The sequence below is a fragment of the Harpegnathos saltator genome, unplaced genomic scaffold (assembly GCF_003227715.2).
Source record: "Harpegnathos saltator strain DR-91 unplaced genomic scaffold, Hsal_v8.6 scaffold93, whole genome shotgun sequence".
NCBI lineage: Eukaryota > Metazoa > Arthropoda > Insecta > Hymenoptera > Formicidae > Harpegnathos > Harpegnathos saltator.
Genome location: NW_020230721.1, coordinates 1,023,766 through 1,045,482, shown reverse-complemented (window position 1 = coordinate 1,045,482; position 21,717 = coordinate 1,023,766). Strand labels below are relative to the sequence as shown.

At 39.9% G+C, this 21,717-nt stretch overlaps 1 protein-coding gene across 7 annotated transcripts in view; it reads right to left on the bottom strand.

Annotated features, from left to right (window-relative positions):
• Ca-alpha1T (Ca[2+]-channel protein alpha[[1]] subunit T) overlaps positions 1 to 20,787 on the bottom strand; it is a 43,957-nt gene extending 23,170 nt beyond the window's left edge. For 2 of the 7 annotated variants that reach the window (XM_025307671.1, XM_025307670.1), the window contains exons 1-15: positions 20,058 to 20,787; positions 14,957 to 15,068; positions 14,378 to 14,511; positions 13,668 to 13,765; positions 12,929 to 13,100; positions 10,615 to 10,653; positions 5,660 to 5,763; positions 5,131 to 5,306; positions 4,392 to 4,484; positions 3,985 to 4,163; positions 3,579 to 3,739; positions 2,754 to 3,124; positions 1,464 to 1,688; positions 800 to 929; positions 206 to 507 (exon numbers count right to left, since the gene is read on the bottom strand). In XM_025307671.1, coding sequence (XP_025163456.1) covers positions 206 to 507; positions 800 to 929; positions 1,464 to 1,688; positions 2,754 to 3,124; positions 3,579 to 3,739; positions 3,985 to 4,163; positions 4,392 to 4,484; positions 5,131 to 5,306; positions 5,660 to 5,763; positions 10,615 to 10,653; positions 12,929 to 13,100; positions 13,668 to 13,765; positions 14,378 to 14,511; positions 14,957 to 15,068; positions 20,058 to 20,425 — 2,664 coding nt within the window. In that variant the 5' untranslated portion in view covers positions 20,426 to 20,787. The remainder of the gene's footprint in view (positions 1 to 205; positions 508 to 799; positions 930 to 1,463; positions 1,689 to 2,753; positions 3,125 to 3,578; positions 3,740 to 3,984; positions 4,164 to 4,391; positions 4,485 to 5,130; positions 5,307 to 5,659; positions 5,764 to 10,614; positions 10,654 to 12,928; positions 13,101 to 13,667; positions 13,766 to 14,377; positions 14,512 to 14,956; positions 15,069 to 20,057) is intronic. The other 5 variants (XM_025307675.1, XM_025307674.1, XM_025307673.1 and 2 more) reach the window with 4 other exon arrangements.
• Positions 20,788 to 21,717: the final 930 nt, after the last annotated feature.

Sequence of the window (21,717 nt, the reverse complement as noted above, 5' to 3'; positions counted from 1 at the left end):
TCGTACAGCAGCAGTTTTTTCTCCTCTTAAGCATTCTTTTTCTTTGTTTTCTTTTATTTTAGCATTTAAATAACTGCAAGATTTCTTTTTTTCTTTTTTTTCTTCTTTTGACTAGCGAAGTAACAACGCATTGATTACGCTACACTGCAAGATCGAAATGTGCGAAATGTACGAGATGGTGGATCATGATCCAGTGGAGAATCACCTGATTGTGATATTCGATTCCCATGCTCAAAGTATTAATGAGGATCGCCAGAAGAATACCCTGCTGGAAGTATTTGTGCTCCACGAGTTTCTTGATCCACCGTCTTATGCAACGCAACGTGCAGATACAGCAGTTGCCGATAGCTCTCAGGAATCTTCTCGCGCGCGACAATTTCTGCCACTTCTCGGTATCCTCCGGCCATTGATCGCCGCTTTGTTGCTCACAGCAGCAGGAACAATTGTCAACGTCGGATGTAAGCCATTGCGTGCGATCTTCCAGCGTTATACGACGATCCGTGATACCTGCCGAATACATTCGCATTTCCGTACGCTTCCTTCACTTTTAGATACCTTCTCTCTCTCTCTATTTATCCGTCCAATTCCGTCTCACACTCTCTCTCTCTCTCTCTCTCTCTCTCTCTCTCTCTCTCTCTCTCTCTCTCTCTCTCTCTCTCTCTCTCTCTCTCTCTCTCTCTCTAGATTCCGAATCAATTTCCGCAAATGCCCTCGATTGGGGCATTTTCAAATGGTAAGATCGTAAACTTTGATTTTATGTTTAATCACGGTTTAAGTCATACATCAAATATGGACTTGCCTTTTGTAAGCGAATTCAAAAACGAATCAAGCGCCAACTGGCCGGTTGGTAGGGCGGCACTAAGGGCACCGCTGAGAGCCAGCAGTTCTTGACATGTCATAGCTTCGTTAACACCCAGTTCAGCTTGCATCTGCAACACATACACACAGGGCCAATATGAAAGTAGAGTGTCTCTTGCAATTTGCAGTGCAGCCTCTTCTTCATGTTCAGTTTTCTTCATATCGCATAACATTCAGATAGTTGCAAGTTGTACAGGTTGTACCGGTGAATTCCACGCGCCACTCCCGAGAGAGATGTTTTCGAGTCGTTCGAGTGGAATCCCAGTTGAAACATAAAACGACAACCGAATCATTTGATTTTTAATAACTTTTCACTTGCGCGGAATAAATTCTACTGTTATACAAATAGAAGTGAATCTTTAGGTTCGCAATGAAGAAATAAATCTGGTGTATTCCACACAATACGCAAACTTTTTACGGTTATTAAAACAAATTCACACTATAATTTACTGAAAAATTTATTCGTTCTCACAGAAATTTGATCGCAAGGAACTTCAAAGGAGATGAAGACTGTGTTGGAAAAGGCGAGAGCGTCTTCTCGCGAGAAAACATTTATGGTATATTCACACTCCGAATCTGTGTGACAGCGCGACAGTGGAAATTACCTGTACGTGATCCGGCAGCGGACTAGACCAAACGTTGCCATCACCCGTCTGCGTCATTTTCTCGCTTGAGCAAACATTACGTTCGCCCGGTGTTGTCACCGTCGTCCCCGGCTGCAACGCATTCCCGACATTATTGCTGCCATGCAGCAGTACCACGTCGCTAAACATTACGCTGCTTCTCCTCCGATAATGCGTACATGGCGGGCTCAACAACGTGCTGTTCGTCTAGAAGGCGACAATCAAGCATACTTTGTGTGTTATACTTTGTGCGTATGATATGTGTTAACACGGCCTCTTTCTTTCCCTCTGCCTTCCCTCTCCCTCCCTTTTTTTCCCTTAATCGTCTGCTGTCATTTCGGACTTGTCGCATAAAGAAAAAAAAAAGAAAAACGAAATCTCGCCTACCGTCTTTCATCATATCTTAAGCTCACCGACTGTCGTTGATAGAAATCGATGATGCAGAAAAACTGATGCGACAAAATATGTAATCCCTTATCCTTTTTCACATGCAAAACATGTATTATGTTATTCAATACAACTGCTAGCGCATAAGAACACAAGATAAATATTATGTGAAGCGAATAGCTGAATAGAAAAAGCACTAAACGAGTTCATCTAGATAAAACGTAATTGTTTGTGTTTGAAAAACTTCTACAAAGATCCTAGTCGAATCTAACGTTTTTAGAAAGTAAAGACTCGTGTAATGTTATCGAAGTAACATTGTCGGTCGAGTGACGTAATTGAGATCTCTGGCAGATGTGTATATTCCCTGTGAAATTACTGTGTCTGCCATAGGGAAAGTTCTTGATCGTGAAATCCGCTGAAGACAAAGACTCTTAGTAATTTTCAAATTTCTCGACTGTCAACTATTGTCTATTTATTAGAAAATTATTAGCAGACACATACGAAGGATTTTAAATGTAAAGCAATTTTCGCGCTGACATTAAACATGTAACAACGTTGAATTGAATTGAACGTATAGACCACCGTATGGAATATCGAAAAGATCACTCTAATATTTCCTTCAGTCGCGATCACACTATTAATCACCTCACTCGCAGTGACAAGGAATGAATGCACAAGAAAATTTCGTTCGCATGCACGTCTCTAACAACTTGTAAGATAAAATCCATCAGACACTTTAAAATTTTCACTAAAATTTTTTATCTTCATAATAACGTCTCATTAACCATTTGTATAAAAGCCTCGCTTTCGAAGCCTCTAAAAGCATCTAATGGATCGCATTTCTAATCTACTAGAAGTCTCTAGTCTGTTCAGCGGTGAACTTGCCTCGACTGCATGTCCCACGACGTTGTCGTTACCGTTACAAGAAATTGAGGAGGCGCGATGTACGCTCAGTCTATGGCAGACGTTTGTCGAAATGTCAGCCTCGGAAATTTCAGGGCTAGCACGAGGCGCAATGTTACCACTGCCGCTGCCGCTGCCACTATTGCCGGCGTTCATAGTAATAGTCGCGGCGACAGCCTGTAAGGGGGATGCAATCGTCGGGGAATCGATGACCATCGATCCGCCATTACCACTGACGGTCACCTGTAATTGCTGCTGCTGTTGCTGTTGCTGTTGCTGTTGCTGTTGCTGTTGCTCCGCGTACTCTAGCGCGGCGAGAAGTCGCGGACATCTTCCATGATGCAGTCTTCCATCTGAGTGCATTAATTTCGACAATTCGAAGCAAAGTTTACTCTCGTGAATGATATTCGGAACAAACATGTAGCTCAGCTGTGTAGTATGTTATTGAACAAGCCAAAGAGGAAGCGCGTCTTGAATGCATCTTTCAGCAGCCACTACGACTGCTCTATCGCGAAACGTTAGGGTAGCCGATTAAAGAAAAAACAAATTAAAGATGAAACTGATGCAAAATGAGAATATTCCAATTCTCGATATTATTATTCTGTTATTATTTCTTCGATATTAGCAAGCAACTTGTAATATCAGCTGTACGATTTCTAATGTGAGAAAAATATTCACTCAAACATCCTCAACATAAGAGAAAGCAATAATATCATCCAGTTTATCCTTCTTCTTCTTCGTATTTTAGTTTTGTCTCCACCTAGAATTTCAACGGAATGACGCGAGATATGAAAGAACGATACTTACCACCCGGTACTCGATTTGACCCTGCAGCAGCATTCGAGCGGAAAGCTTGACTCTGTTCTTTGAGCAGGTTCTGCTCCCGCTTTTGCTGTCTTTTGTACAGGTGCAGTCGGTACCTCTTCATCAGTCTTCGTTTACTCCGTCGCCAGAGGTGAGCGATGTATCTGAAAAAAGGAAATGTCGGACCATTATAATATCGTTGCAACCCAGCAGCGGGAACCCGATTCAATATATTACATCGATGGTTCCGTGTTCACGCGTCTTAAGAAAGATGGACTGGTCTTGCAAAATTGAAGGACCAGACAGAAATAGAGGACGGTTCCGGTGAGGCGATACGTCAGACTGCAGTCGGCTAGTGGCTAGGAAGAAGGAAAGGCAGGATATTGCGATAATGACAACGAGTACTCACTTAACGATTTCGGCGTAACAAGTAGTAGGCTCCGAAGTATTCGTAGACGACGCGAGCGTCGAAGTCGAATGATAGCGCGCGCGTTCCTGCCGCATTCTCTCCATCTCCCTCTTCTTCGTCTCCGAAAATTGTGTTGCGATTACGACCAAGCAAAGATTGATCATGAAGAACGAACCGATCTGCAACCATGCATCTTTTAATACATCAATTCTCGTTCGTTTCGCAACACACGTTTCGCGCGCGCGCACACATACACACGCACGGTCTCTCATTTTAATTCAAACAGTCAATTTCTCAACACAATTATCATATGTGTTATGCAAGTCATTCATTTCGAGGACGGTGTAGATTCGAAAACATTTCACATATTGTGCTTTGCGTTATAGAGTAGGAAATGGGACACTTACCACTATGAGAAGAACAAAGTATATCCAGTCCCAGAAGGAGTGGGCGTCCTGCACGTAATACATTATATCCGTCCATCCTTCCAAACTAATTACCTGCGCAAAACGACACAATTACATCATGTCGACATTTTAATGAAATAACGACGAATTATTCGACAAATTAATGCATTAGTAAATCAATATAATGTAGTCCTGGAAGTATCGAAATGACATGCGCGAATTTTATTTATCTCTCTTTGTACATTCATACTTTGTACAATAAATACTATACTTTTTACTATGTAGAAATACGAAGCTTTCCAACTAGCGCGCACACGCGTTTTTCATCACGAAATCTATCAAAACTTTTGCACTCATCTAATAGATGTGAGATATCTAGGATTATGCTAATATTGTTGATCTACATTATCTCCATATTCATAATTCTTGAAAAGCTCAGGTTCATTTTAAAATAATCTTGAAAAATCCATTTCAAAATTATAACAATGTTAACATTGTATTAATATTGTTTCCTTTGAAAATTGAACAACTTTGTCTGAAACTTTCGATATCCGCACAGAGAGAAAAAAACATAATTGAATTTTAACATTTAAGCAACTATTTCTCTTCATGAAGAATATGTCATGAAGAACATATCGATATATTCAATTGTATCAATTAAAATGAGGCGTCTTTTCTCATATATATGTGCGGAAATTATTCGCTCCCGAACGAAAGTACAGATACATAAAGCACTTACAAGAAATATGGCGACCCAGGCGAGACCGATATTATCGAATGAAATAGTTCCTTGGAATGGATTGTTGCCCTGTCCCTTGCACTCGGTGTAGTAGTAGTTCCAATTAACACAAGTGTCATTGTTGATGAACGTGACGTTATTGTTCGGCAGGGCGGTGCTATTGCATACCAAGTTTCCTAAATGCGAAAGCACGTCGATCCGTTCGATTATGGTAGTCACTTGATAAATTATCTTCCTCCGAAACAAAATAAGACTAGAAAATATCGGAATATAATAATGAAAAATAAAAAAAAAAACTTAAACTTATTGATTAAAATGGCTGTCATTAAAACGAAATCAACGAAATCTCAGAAAACATAAAAAATGTAATTAATTCTGTTATATAACCTAGTTGTCGTATGTATTAAGTGTTAAATAATTAAAATCGTAAGCTAACGTATTAACATGTCATAATAAATTGCTTCAGATGAGTTCGCGATGAGAATGATGAAGGGAGCAGATGCGATAAACCGTTGGTTAACTCACTCACCGACTTTGAGCGGCGGTAGATTACTGCAGGAGTGCATCCCGCTGTCGTCGGGACGCGAGCAAATATAATCCTGACCCTGATACTCGAAATACTTCTCTAGATCGCTGGAAAATTAACGAAGTGACGATTAAATTGATTTAACGCAAGCCGGTATGTCACGCGTAGACCCTTAAGTTTAGGCTTGCGTACACATGTACCTTATTATACACGGATACATTCTTTGCATGCTTCGTCAATGTGTATATAGTAGCAACGTATTTAATGTACAGGACGTTAAAAAAAAAGATCGAAAACTTACAGGATAGATAGTATTCATCACATTTAGTAAAAACTACTTAGCAAATAGATTGAGAAAGTAATTCTTTCAGAGTTACAAATGTTATTTGATTTCAGTATCACAAATTTAACGAGTAATAAGTATCTTATCATTACTTTATCATTACTTTATTATTACTTTGATTGTTTACAAAAGGTATTCTATACCACCATCCGTTTCTATGGTGCACGCGTGACATCTTCATATTACAGAATTCCAAGTTGTTTCAAAAATTTCTAATCTTCTTCGAATCTGTTCAGCTGCATTTTCGATTCTCTGATATATGTAATTTTTGTACATTATTTGTCGATGAAGTGTGCACTAAGTTTTCAATATATCCTCATAAGAAGAAATCCAGTAATGAACAAAAATACGTCAGAAAATTTAAGATGTTGAAGCTAAACTGATTCAATGAAAGCCGGGAATTTTTGAGAGAACTCGCAATTTTATGATACGAAGATGTTACGCGTACATAGAAATTAATTAAGGACATGTATAACATCTCTTGCAAACATCAAAGAAATCAAAGAAATTGATAATATCTGTTTGGTAAGATATCTGTTTGCTAAACTTGTGTTACTAAAATTGAAAAATTTTGGTAACTCTAAAAAGGTTGATATTTTTATTTTTATTTAGTATTTTTACCCAGTATAATAAAAGTACTATAAATTTTATTTAAAAGTTTTAAAGCTCTTTTTAATATCCTATATATAAAGTATTTCAGAAAGAATGGACTGGCTGGACTGTATATTCTCTTCATCAGGACAAACAAAAAAATTCCTACAAACATAGTGCCTAAAACCCTTAGTTAAAAGTTAACGTCGAGTTAACGTTAAAATAATTAATTGCGATGTTAACGTAATACATATAATAACATTTATTTAAATAAATTTTAAGAATTAAAAAACAAATGTTAAAGGAGACGCTTAAATGTTCGTGTGAAGCAATACAATTCTGGATTCTTTGTCTCATGGACTGTCTTGTGCGTTCAAATACTCCTGGAGTATGGCACATCGTTCGACATCCATCTTCTACTCTTTGTAACAATGGTTGTTATCAATCGAAACCGAGCAAACAATTATTTCTAAATTTAAATAAAACCACGGTAATATGCAAAAATTTAGGGTAAAAACATTTTTTTAAATAAATATAGACCTGTACTGATTAATTTATCAAAGAAAATAGATGCGATGGTTATAATATGAGACAGTCATTAATTGAGACATTTATCTTGTATATTTCAGTTTGAAAATCATGTGTAGGAAATCACAACTGTATTTGCATTAATCTGCAATCTTAAGATGATCTATTCCGGAGCATCAAGTTTGTTGCATCGCTCACTGATAAAACACAACCCGATTTACCATGTTCTGATCAGATAGTGTCTGGACGAAAACATGGCCAGAAGTCCATAAGAGATTCACGAGGCAGATTCGATGGCAACACTCCCAGCTCACGTTCGAGCTGTCGAAGGCTGATCCGAGGATCATTGTGTACCATCGCCAACACAGCGATGATACGAGCATTGAGTGAACGTTGACACGATTCTGGCGCGATTCGTCTTTGGCGAGTTAATTGCCCACGTCGAGTTCTTCGTTCAATGTGGAAAATTTGTGGAAGCATTGGGATGCTGCCGATTTGGCAATCGTAAACGATAGCTGAACGCCACCTTCCTCCTCTAAGGCATTCTAGGAATATCAGAAAAATATCGACAATTTCAGTGAGAGAGTAATCTTGACAGACGCGAGACAATTCCGTTCTTCAAACGACTTTGATTCCAAGATTGAACCGATGGCACCACCTTATGTCTCCCTCGAAGTCATACAATTTTTGTAAGAAATATCCTTTTTTCTAAAATCTCGTAATTTCCAGAAATTGACTTTTTAAATTAAAATGAAATACCCTATACATACACACATATATATGAAAGAAGTCTAAATATCAGGTCACAAGAAATAGAAAAATCGTAAAAAATAATGTGGTCATCTAGTTGTACTCTGTACATCCATTTTGGCGGCAAGTTCTTCGTGGGTAAAGACAGTAATAATATACTCACGCGACATATGTATATATCATGCGATATACAGATATACACATCAACGGGTTCACGATACATGAGAACAATTTCCAAAAACACAAGGTCGATTAAGGTCGATCGAGTGCATAGTGTCGCGATATTTTACTTGGTAAATATTTCGATACTCGCTTGATAATGCCAGCTTCTTGCAAAAATGAGCATCATTAATATCAATATTTAATCAATATTTTTCTAGAAGACTCGTCTCTTAGAAAAAGCACGAACGAATCTCGCTTCTAGGGCTACCGCCATTCGCAAAGCTCCAGCGGTGTGCCGATATGGACGTGAGAACGGCAGTAACGCCCCGGTACAGAAGTCGATAAACGTTCGAAAATAGCTGCTACGTACACCGGAATAGATCGCACAAGCACCACGCGTTTAATTAGCTCTCTGAGCTTGAGGCTTGTGGACTTTATGGAGCCTACTTCTCCTAGGTATGCTATCGCACGCGCGAGTTCGGAATTAAAACAGTTTCGGCTAGTCGAATGCAGTCTTGCACGCGCACGTGAAAGAAAGAAAAAAGATGAAGAGAGAGAGAGAGTGAGAGAGAGAGAGAGAGAGAGAGAGAGAGAAAGGGAAAGAGAAAGAGAGAGACAGAGAAAAAGAGATGTAAGTTGTAAAAATTATACGCATCTAGGACGCATAATCGCACCTTAAAATACGAAAGAAGGGGAATTGGCCTCCTCCATTAATTCGCCGTATTTCATATTTTCCTGTGAATGAAAATAGAAACGTTCCTACGTGCGAAAGCTCGTGTACATGGGAGTCTAAAATAATCCGGCGTGTTCCGCGATAATTGATGATAACATTATAGATATATAGGATGGTCGTCGACTCTCGAGTTCATGCATAGTGAGCTACCTCGAACGATATGAGACCGACTTTTTCTAGACTGGAATCTCATCAAAATTGCACGCAACTTTTGCTTATAAAGAATTGAGAAAGAGAGGATCTCTTGCGAGGGAACTAGCAATTCTTCAAATCGATCCAATAATTTCGTTGATTAGCGCCAGTGTAACGATATGATGAGTTATCGTCAAAGCGCTACGATGTAGTCACACTACAGATGTCATTAATGCCAGATACACACACAGAAAAACACACACACACACACACATACATATATGCGCGCATACAAACGTACACGCACACACAAAATTGATTTAAACAATGGGTCATACATATGTACCATATATATGTGGAAAGCATCATTACGTTTACCGGCTAAAGACAAACTGAAGGAAGACAAAGTAGAAAGAGAACGAGAGAAAGAGAGAGAGAGAGAGAGAGAGAGAGAGAGAGAGAGAGAGAGAGACACAAAGAGAGAAAGTGAAGAAAAACGAGTCACACGAGAGATATCACACGAGGAACACGTCAAGAACATAGGGAAGCGAAAAAACATCGACTCGTGCATCGGAATAGTCAAAGAGATCCGGGGTCTCGCAATCGTGAAAAGTGTTTCGATTCACTGACGAATTCACAAACACTTCATTATCTATCACCTATATTTCCGTCTTTCCAAATTGCTTATCACGATTATATATATATATATATATATATATATATATATTATACAATGTGTGTATGCGTAAGTGTGTATGTATATGCGCGCACGCGCGCACACATATTCACGTCACAAGATTTCAGTGCTGATGCTAGAGTATAGAGACCGTGAAGTAGATCGGACACTAAAATACTATTTCGAACTTTTGCGAAGATCAAATTTTTTTTCTCACACACGGGAGGTCTCAATCTTGAAGCAACCATTTCCGCAATCGCGATAACCGCTATTCAAAACAGTATTTTGTTCCTTATCAGTCGAGACGCCATGCTCTATGTGAGTACACACTACAGCACAGTCGCATACTGGTACGGTGATTAAAACAAGAGAGAAGATAGGAAAGGTGAGAGAGAGAGAGAGAGAGAGAGAGAGAGAGAGAGAGAGAGAGAGAGAGAGAGAGAGAGAGAGAGAGAGAGTAAGAGGAAAGTTGAGAAAGTGAGATACGAAGTGGGAAGAGGAGAATGAGAGAAAAAGAGGATCAGAGGGAGGGTTAAAGAGAGGAAGGGAGAGAAAGACAGAAGAGGGGGAGGAAGAGAGAGAAAAGGGAAGGGAGAGAGGGAGAGAAGAGTAAAGGAGAGAGAGAGAGAGGGAGAGAGAGAGAGAGAGAGAGAGAGAGAGAGGGGGGAGAGAGAGAGACACGAGAAAAGAGATGAGAAGAAAGAATGTAAGGAGTGAAAAAGAGGGACGAGATAGAATTGAGAGTGAGAGGGTGGAAAGGAAGAGAAAAGAGAGGAAAAGATAGAGAATGTGAGACAATAGTAATATATATACGTATGCACATCACATATGCATGTATAGTTATTGTATATACATATATGTACAATTGGATGCCACGTGTGTATATAATATATTCTATGAATCGTGTAGATATATCGTGTGTTATTATTTGATGATGTGCGAGTGTGTGTGTGTGTTTGTTTGTTTATTTGTTCGTTCGCTTGTGTGTTTGTGTGTGCATGTACGTGTATGTGTACAGCACATTGTTCTCTACTAGAGCTTACTAAATGCGTGATCGAACCGAGTACTCGTCCGAGAGTAACCTGCAACAGCGAAACAATAGCCTGTCACCGCCTTTTTGGGATCTCTTGTCCTTACATGTCTAGTTTCTTTTAGTCACGAGTAAAATAAAGAGAAAGAAGAATAGTGTCAAAAAAAGAGAGCGGGAGAGAGGAAGAAAGAGAGAGAGAAAAGAGGGAGAAATGGAATATTTTTTAACGCTTAACAAGATGTTTCTACAAAACAAAGCTTTATGTAATAATACGTATATGTATATATATATATGCTGATCCCTCCAGGCCTCTCCTGGAACTTTATTCAATCTCTTCCGTCATCCATGATCTTTCCTTTCTTTAAAGCAAAGGATTAAAACAATTCTAAATCAATGTTGAAGAATGTAATGAAAAGATCACTGTAAGCATCAAAGTCAGTACTGTAAAAAGTTACAATTTTATCACACTATTTATGTGTGTGCAAGATGAAAAGGATTTTTCTCTGCGTCCTTTGTTCAAAACAAATAAATATTGATTCGGGAAATAGCTTCTTTTAAAGCTTATAATTAGCACTCACTCAGCCTCTTATACGTCGAGTCCTCCTTCAGAGTTTAACTGTTTAAATTTCTAAATAAGTATCGAAATTCTGATTAAATTCAAGACAAAAGGTAATTGTTTTCTTTTATGTATGAATAAATATGATAAAAAATATAATAAATATTAGGAACGTGAAGGAAAATTTGGGAAATGTAAAAAAGAGAGAAGGATATTCGGATATACCAATTATATATATCATGATTCTAGTACATCTCCCGTCATTTGTTACTGTGAATGAACGAATAATATGCGTAGGTGTTAAATATTTAATGATTCGTTTTTCACGCAAGTTAATGTCGAGGGAAAGAAATATTTTGCGAGTAGTTTCGTGGTAAGTCAAACGGAGAGTGGCCAAGAGTATACATTATATTTCGAATAGATATCGATGCCTGGTAAAAGCGAATCGAGCGCAAAATATACTGGCACAGAGAAATACTGGCGAGAGACGAAAAGCGAGGAAGTAAGAGGAATAGGAAGAAAAGAGGATGGAAGAGCAAAAGAACAGAGTGAGAAATTTATAGCGAGAAAAACTCGGTAAGCGGTGCTTTACGACAACTCGTACTATTCGCCATGCAATCTGAATGTTAAGATTGATCGGGTCTCGCGCATATATGGTTTATACGACCGACTCGTTCGCCCGATATCGAATCGCGCATATTTACATCTGCAGTTGGTTCGCCATATTCATGAACCAACTATTTGACTATCGCATTCATATACTTTTGCAAATCTTGTAACTAAATATCCCGTGGAAAGTTGTGTGGGTGAAGGTAACATTTGACTGTTCACACGATAAAAATAAATTACGGCCGCACCGAGGTCGAAATACTTTGTGTGTAGTGTTGTGTGTAGTGAAGCGAGTAGAAATCTACTGAAAAATCACCAGCGGCATAACTTGGCGTGTCTTCTTAAAAACATCAAGTGATAATATATTCAATATGAAATTAGCACACTTATTTGACACATGGAAACTTGGCTTTTATTACGCTCAACATATAGCGCTGTAAAAAACATCCACAGTCATAACTTTTACGAAAGCGTATTTCAGACAAAATCTCGTAAATATTTTTATGCGTACTACAGTATAATTTAAACTTTCCTATTAAATAATTTCTCTATGGTCAATCAATGTTATCTCCGTGATGAACGCAACGCTTTACCAAACGATTTATCACACTCAAAATATAAAAATCGCGAAAAAATTTACTAATAACAACCATACTAATACGTCGACCATTTGTGTCGTTGATTTCTGCATGTTTTATCACTTTGTAATGCGTGATCAACGAGGCACGCGCGTGTTGCGCTTGTGTGTGTATGTGTGTGTATGTGTAAAACTGCATAAAATAAAAAAAATATAGGAAAGAAAAATAAAATGCATTGCAGTGTAGAATAACAATGATAACAATAACAATAACAATAATAATAATAACGATAATAATAATAATAATAATAATAATAATAATAATAATAATAATAATAATAATAATAATATTGTTATTAGTAACCACCGCAGTGCGCGTTACAAGATGTAACCTGCATGTCCGTCACATGAGTTTGATGACCATGAGAATGGTCTGTCGAGCATCAGTTAAGCAATAATTATAACAAAAAGAATATAAATATGAATAAGAATAATTATAGTAATATGGGAAATATCAGAGTCAAACATTTAATAAGCAAAATTAACGAATGTTTTCGTAACGGATGTAGTGTCTCGTCAACTTACTCGGGGTATTTGATGTTGGGCAACGCCTTCAGGAAGCAACGTTGACGCAGTATGCCTTCCCAAAGCTGCACCCCAACGATACCAAAGATGAAGAAGACGAAGAAACAAAGTAATAAGACATTGCCCAGCATAGGAAGAGTGTCCAGCAGTAGCATCACCAATATCCTCATACCTGTCGGAGACAGGTAAAAATAACGTAAAAATAATGTTCCGCAAAAAAGTTGACGATGGCTTCAATGATAAACTATTAGTTTTAAGATCTTTAAATCAAGGCAACACATTCACATTCGCGGAGTTTCTTCAAATATCAATGCGTATAAATGCGTTCCAAAGTTAAATGATCAAAGTATGTTTCACCAATATGTTCTATGAAAGTAGAAATGAAAAAATGATATTATACAAACGCAGATGCAGAAATGCTTCTGTCATGTTACAATAAAAGAATAGAAATTTATGTAATTTTCCATTTTAAAATGTCATCTTTCGTTTCTTGTGCAAGCTTGTGCAAGATATGTTTTATTGTGGATTTCCTCCCGTATAATATACTATCGTTTCTACAATTTTCCACAAATAAAAATAACACAGCGTAAGATCTTATTGAAATTCTTGTAATCTTAACTTTTGACATTAACTTTCATTTGACATAAACTTTATTTGAGGAGAGTGTAATTATATGTGTAGCCAATTCTCACGTTTTTTACATATTTGGCAAAAACCCACTCAGACCGTATATACTTACTTGGTATTCGATTGATCGCTCGTAACGGTCTTAAAACCCTTATCGTCCGTATAGCTGACAAATTCATATTTTCCACGTTTAGGCAGTATTCCAAAGCGCTATAACGAAATCCAAACAAAGGATTCCTTCTTCAGTGTGTGTTCTCAAATCTTGTGTGTTCTTGAAATCTTACAACGTACATACTTTGCAAACTTTACTCTAAGTAATCTTTCACGATAATACAATGTATCATATCTTTTTTATGTGATATACGTATATTTGTTTATACATTCGTTATGTACAAGATGGTTTCATTACTTTGTCTCAATGTATTTCGAAACGCAATCATCATCCGATGAGAAAATTTGCTCTTGAATATAATTTTCAGAAAACAAATTATTTTTATTGCATACTGGATGTTTCGAGATGTGTCGAAGAGGAAGTATGCAAACCGTTTTATAAACAAATATTAAACTTGACGCAATTTTATCCAAAAGCATAAAAGGGATAGAATCTTGCGCGCAATCAAAATCTTGTTGATTTTTACTAGCATTTATATTTATCTCTTGATTTTCCAGTCAAAGAATATAAAGAATATTTGATATCTATGTTAAATCAAACAATTCAAAGTTCATGCAGTACGTAATATCATAAAGGCAGTACGAATGGAAAGAATACTACGAATTAAAAGAGTAAAGGATAAAAACCGGACGCTCGAACAAAATACTCACCCAGCTGCTACTATAAAGAAGTCTAATCTATTCCAGGAATCTGCGAGATAGGTTCCTTTACCGTAAATCCCCATCGCCACCATTTTGATGGTCATTTCCAGGGAGAAGAAGGCAAAAATGATATCATCGAACATCTAGAAAAAGCAACAGGCGGAAGATTTAATTAGTGCTCAGCACGAGCAATGTAATTGACCGTGATTAAAATTCAGAAGCACGAGAATTCGATTGACAGGCCACGTCAGCTCGATAATTTTCTCATTTTTTTCCGTTTTTCCCTTTTTAACTTCTTTGCCACGTTATATCGATTGATTCACTTATTAACACTTTCAGTAATTGCCGTTATGTCGCTCTCACGGGTCTCCTCGGCATAAAAATCTAACCAATTTAATCGATTTAATGCAAATCCATATCAATACTCAATATCGGACAATTACTAATACGGACCGTTCTTCTCTGTGGAAATATTTCACAATCAAATAAACTCGATACATCCCCACCGCACTCGCTTCTATCCCCAACGCAGTAATATGGATTATCCGCTTTGTTCACTCCTTTACAAGTATTTGTGCGCGTACGTACCTGTAATATTTTACACCGATTCGTTACACATTGATCATCCACACACGGCTGATACATTCCAAGCGTGATGCAGTTCAGAAGTATCACCATCATGCTCACCCTCTCGAACCACGTAAGTATTTGTTAAGGAAAAATCTATGTGTTTTTTGTTGTTTTATAATGAACAACGAGATATATTATAGCGGACCATCCGCTATAATATCTGATAAACAAGAGACAAACTCTCTTGCGCAACCTGATATTTCCCAACTTATCGATCTTTTCCAAATAAATGATAAATTACTCGCCTTCCGTCAGAAAGGAGGGAAAAGTAAGAGCGTGTAGATTTCGCTATATCGCTCTCTCCGATGGAACAACTGCTTTCTGAAGAACGAGAATACTGTTTTCTCCCGCCGTGTAATGTAATAGATAGACTGCGCCAAGGAGTTCGACCGTGACGAGACTATTTTCACTCTGGGCTATTCCAGGAGCCGTGGCGGTACAGGCATTCCTCATTTCCGGAGTGAGTAATTAAATCGTTACGAGAATAACACGAGCGCGTTTTGCGAAGGTACAAATGCCTTTTATCTCGCGGGTGCCCACGTGCGTCCATGCGCCCTCGCGCGCTTGCTAAATATAAATCCCGCCCCGTTTTGTCGCGCCGCGTAGCACGCTGAGATAAGCGGCAGCGGCAGCGGCGGCGGAAAATAATCAATTCGATTACTCCCCGCACACTCGAGCCGAGTATGGCGTAGATGTTACAAGATCTAGGCCGGCAGGCCTAGATAACCGTTTATCAAACGATGCAATCTACTCCCAGCAGCATCCAGGCAAGGTTTGCGCGACCGCGTCAAGTATCGTTCACATAAGGATTAGCTCGGCAGAATTTTTGGCTCGCCGCATAACGGTCGCATATGAACGTCCGCATAAATCTAAATCGCGTATTAACACCGTTCTGTCGCGCTGCGGAAGAAGAACACGTCGAGTCTATGTTCCTCACTCAAATACAATCGCACCACATGTACGAGAGAACTTTGAAACGTAGTTTTCAAGACTTCGAAAAATGAAAAGTTATTTCCTTCCATTCAAATTACTTTGTAATGACTGAAACGAGTTAGATAGAGCTGATAATGCGAGAATACCCAGAGAATACGAAAGATCCAATAAAAGGTTCCAGTTCAGGTCTCAGTTGTCTCAGGTCGTGTGTCTGTGTCTGCATTGAAACGTGAGGTCTGGCGTTGTCGTGATGAAATGTGTGTGCCGTTATTTCCAATTGGCCAAAATCGGACGTTTTCCTTGGACTGTTGCCTTCAAATTATTCAGTTGTTGGCAGTGCTTGTCGGAATTAATCGTTTCACTCAAAGAGATAACTCAAAGATTATTGCTTCGAGGATGTAAGCCAGGTTTTAGCATGGGCTAACCGCGGATTCAGTTCTTTCCTTCCGAGTTTGTTCGCGTTGAACATTATTGTGCAGGATCTTTCTTTAGTTGGCCGAGCGAAGAAACTGCGAGCGAAAACTCGGTCTATTAAAATTAAATTATGTTACGTATACGCGCACTATTCAAAAGATATTATTGAATATTCGACTCTTACTCGGTATGCATGTGTATCTGTAAGATGCAATTGTACCGCGACGTCACCACGTATCGTCACGAAATTACGGTAGGCCTCGTGTGAAGGATACCTTAGGCGATCGATTTTTACGCGAGCGCTCGTTACGTGTCAATCAGTCGGGAATGGCTCGTCAACCTGTTTCTCATCGACGCTCATTTATGTGGCACTTAATAGACAATCAAGCAGCCAAGGCGAACAAATTGCTTCGATCGACTGCCGCTTCCGACGACGTCCGAGGTATCAGATAATTGCTTTGTTTACGCTGGAGTCACTCAAGTATCTTTTTTTCCAATCCCATATATTCCAATCTCACCGACTATTCGACAAATGAAAAAGATCTCGCGACGAAAAGTGAAAGAACGCGAGGATACGGAAAATCAGGAGAAAAACAACGCTATTCCTTTGCTCGATAATTTCAATCGTGACCGAAAAATCACGCGGAATGAGCAAGTCATCTACTCAACGACGTTTTAATTGGCATGTCAAAGGATTTTCGAGCATCTATTAGCTATTTATAAAAAAAGGAAAAAAGGCAATGTTTTGATTAACATACATACATGGTATCATCAAACTGGAGTAATACGAACCGAAAGAAGGAAAATCCACATGAACAAAAAGTTGAATATATTGAATAATATTTTTTTAATGCGAGAAGCTTCATTTTCAAGTAAATCGATGTTGAAAATTGATCACTTGCACCTGACTATGTCTCAACTTGGCGGATCTCATTATAGACTATCTGTGAAGAAATAAAACATTTTTGCCTCATTGCTCATTTTTTATTATCCAATATAATAAACATGAACATTAATGCAAGCAATGTTTGTAATGATGTCTGTCAGACCGAGACACAAGTCACGCGTGTATATGGATACTCAACCATTTTTTATTCGGAAATAAGGCCTTATGTAGCTTAACTATGACATGAATAAATGAAATCGGAAGTTGGCAATTTATACCAGAAAGAAAAGTGTGTAAGTGTGCAAATATTTTTAGTTTTTATTTATATATTTCTCGAAATACTACAATATAAAATATTCAAATAATACCGTTTAATAGGCAAATTTAAAAAAGTGTTATAATATAATGTATAACAATTAAAGAACTACTCGATTATACTTGCACAAAGTAATATAAACAAAGCTATTACAGCAATACCGTAATTTCTCCACCATTCAATTAGAGGCGGCGCGTAAATATATATGGTTGGTCTGTGTGTCGCCCGCACGTTGATTTATCAAAAACTACCATATTTCTTGAACACATCTTGCATATAAAAATCGAATCTTTCTCTCCCTCCTTCACCCCTCTCTCTTTCTCCCCCTCTTTCTGCTCTTGTGGCGCTCGGCTACAACCCACCTATTGTCAGAGCTCACAATGGAGATCTTTCTGTGCGCTCGCCGTTCATTCGTTCGTTCAATCGCTCACACGCTCACCCAGCGACGCTTGTTGTTCCGACCGGGGACTAACTTAACTTTGTCCGACCGCACACCATGTACGGTATTACGTTTTACATGTTCTCTACGATTGCACAAGTAGATATATATAAATGCTCCTAGACTGAAGACGGGAAGGAGATGATAAGGAACGAGGAAGGAACAAATGGAAAAAGAAACTTCCATCGCAGACACCAAAGAGAAAAAACAGAGGGAGAAGGAGGGAAAAAAGAGTGAGAGAGAAAGAGAGAGAGAGAGAGAGAGAGAGAGAGAGAGAGAGTGAAGAAGAAAAGAGCGAGGGTGAAAAGAAGAGGGAGAGTGGAAGGGAATGAAAAGTGAGAAGGGGTGAGGGAGAATGAGAGAGGGAGGAGAGAAGGATAGAGAGAGAGAGGAAGGATTTGCAGACAGGAAAAGAGTGGAAGGGAGGGGATAGATAGAGAGAGAGAGAGAGAGAGAGAGAGAGAGAGAGAGAGAGAGAGAGAGAGGGAAAGGGAGAGATAGAGGAAGAAATAGAGAGCGAGAGGAGGAAAAGAGCAGAAGAGAAAGAGAGAGGGGGATGATGAGATGAGAGAGAAGAGAGTAAGAAGAAGAGAGGGGGAGAGAGAGAGAGAGAGAGAGAGAGAGAGAGAGAGAGAGAGAGAGAGAGAGAGTGGTTAGGTAGGAGGGGGAGAGAAGTGTGCCACTATGGCAAGCGACTATGCGCGCGGTAGGATTTGCCTAGAAGTAGGTCAATCAATGACCTATTTAAGGCGTCTTCAGACCAGTTTCCTTCTGCACTCGGGACTGTGTTTACCACACTAGATCAGGAGTGTGAACTGTTCAATAAACACAATGAGACGAAGATGTTGCGTTTAACAAATAAGGCCGAAATACAGGGCATAGGGTATTGAGTGAATTTTAGTTAAAGCTGTCCCGTAGGAACGGGGCAATAGAACGTAAAAGACGTAAGAGTCAAGCTCTCGTATAGTTTATGGTAATGTAAATAATAAGCAGTGACGGAAAATGGTTTTGTACGACAGCTCTAAGCGTGGAAAATCGTAGGTTGAACCCGTCATCAATTCTGAAATCATCGATATCGATCTTGAAACCTAGTGTTCATGACAATAAATGTTATTGTATGTACATTTAGTGAGACGAAAGCATTGACGAATTTATTGACTCAAAGCCACCATCTTTCTTCCGAGAGGGAATTTGTCAGTTGTGCCCGAAAGATGGTGGAAAGTCATCGAAATCAATCACGAATATTTATTAAAATGCATTTTATTTTTTTTGTAAATTAACGTTCAATTTTATTAAAAAAGAGGCATCAAATGAATGTGTACACCCGATATATGTTTTATAAGCAAAGCCTCAGTGCTTCCGACATTGTGCGTATGAATTTATGTGACTAAGTAAACACACCTTATTATCGCGCCATTTATTTCACCTTATCTGATAACCCACTGCACATTGGCACTTAGTAACTTAGAAAAATCAACAAACTCCGATAGCGATGCTAGCGATGCTACAGCGAATGCTGATGTACGCGCAACCTTGTTCGCGCGCCCTTGCATGTGTGTATAGTCAAAGAAGATATAAATTTCTAATGAAGATCGGGCCGTGAGAAACGTTCGCGTCGGATTACCATATTATGAAAATAAAAAAGTGAATTCGCTCGTGAAATGCATATACAAAAATGCAATCGATACCCATCCGCAAAAGCAAAAGCATTCGTAGAAAGTCGATAATGAAAAATTTCTTAATCATCGAGATATTTCCGCTATGCTCCGAGACGATTATATCTGACGAATATAAGCTGATCTTGAGAGCACACCTTGATGAAAACGTCCTAACATTTCGTGAACATTTCTCTGACATCTGATAAAAAGTTACCCCAATATCTCCAAGACGATTATATATTATGAAAATTTGTTCTAGAGATCAGCTGATTCGTTCGAGTCTCTTCGGGCATTTCCTCAAAATATTTCAGATCTTTGTGTTGGTTGGAACAATACCAGATTGCGAGCATGCAGGTCAAAGTCCTCCGAGCGGCGTATACCGCACCTTCGTTCGAGTAGTAGCAAAAGGATATGGATTAGTGATCAGCGCGAGACACCAGTTGCGCGGTCGTGTAGTTTGGTCGAGATATCTCAGCGCGATCGGAACGAAGCCTGGATAAGGCAGTCCTTCGCCTTCCTCTTCCTCTTCTTCCTCTTCTTCGTCATCCTCGTCATCCTCGTCGTCATCATTCCCATCGTCCTCATCATCGTCTTCACCGTCCTCGTCCTCCTCCATGACCACTTGCCTATTGACAGCTTCACCAGCCCCATCCTCGTCCTCGTCGTCCTCGAAGTCGCTGAGTTCCGCCACGTCGCTATCGGAACCCTGCTCCCCTGCTCCGACACCGCCTGCTTTCGCCGCTGAGCGGTACCGGTATCTTTGAGAATAGTGTAACGACATTCTCGAATCTCTCAACGAGCCCTCTTCCTCGCGGCTGCTCCTTTCTTTCCCTTTTCCTGCCAGAGATCTCGGGGTCTATTCAACGACGTCGCGGTCTTCTCGATTGCACCCAGGGCTGTATGAGACGACGGCTCGGTGACGATAGTAGCGCGCGGGAAGTGATTCTCATCGCCGGAGCATCTGCACGAACGATGCTCGTTGCCACTCACGCTCACGTTCGCGATCACTCTCAACCACTACCCGCGGTAATAAAGTACGGCGAACGAGAGGAACACGATCTCGGCAGCGTCATCGAGAGGGATAGAGAGAGAGAGAGAGAGAGAGAGAGAGAGAGAGAGAGAGAGAGAGAGAGAGATTCGCTTTTCCCGGAAGCCGTCCACAGATTTTAACAAACTCGATGCTCGTCACACGTTCCTGATCGCGATCGTATAAACGAACGTACGTCCGCCGATTGCATCTTACACCACAGCTGAAGATGAAGTCGAGAGATTACGATATGTGTCGTCCCGTCCGTGCGCCTCCCCCGACGCGCTTGCTCGGTGTGTGTTGTTCCTCTTATCTGCGCTTTCCTCACCTGAGGACGCAGCAGCAACGCGATAACCTTGTCCCGTATCCCGGGTTGTCCCCGGAGGAAGAGAATATTACAGGATAGGGAGTATGCGTTCGTGGAGTTGTCCGCTTTACAAGGAGAAGACAGGGGAGAATTTTCCGGTGGTCCAGGAACGGAAAGAAGGCATGTAAGCTCGCGTAGCCGAGACCGCCGAACCGACGACGGCTGCTGCCGCCACCACCTGCCGAATGTGATTCTCCCCGCTCGCACCTCGGGCCTTGGCACTTTCACCAGGTGCAGTTGTATCGACCGCGATGTCAGTCACGCGAGCTACTAGTAGCGCGGGTACTAGCAGCGCGGACAAACACGCGCAACCATGTACGACGGTGCCCGGCGCAGCGTCGACCGGTGACTGAAGAAAACGTCGAACATCCTCGTCTACGGGTTGCAAACGCATGCGCGACCTCCAGTAATGTGTTCGTCCGTTGCCTCATCGCCGCGACCTCCAACATCCTCCCTCGAGAAAATCCGGTCTTGCTGCTCTCTCATATGTCATCTCCTCTTCCGCCACTTCCTCTTGTTCATCCCCTCATTCCTCATTTTTCTCCTCTTCTCCCTCGGTCGCACAGAACTCCTTCACGATTCTGGTACTCGAGGCGGGTAAGACGACAAGACACGAGGATAGAGAGGTAACTGAGAGAGGACCGAGGCTAGTCCTTGAGATCCTCGCTTTCACTTTCAG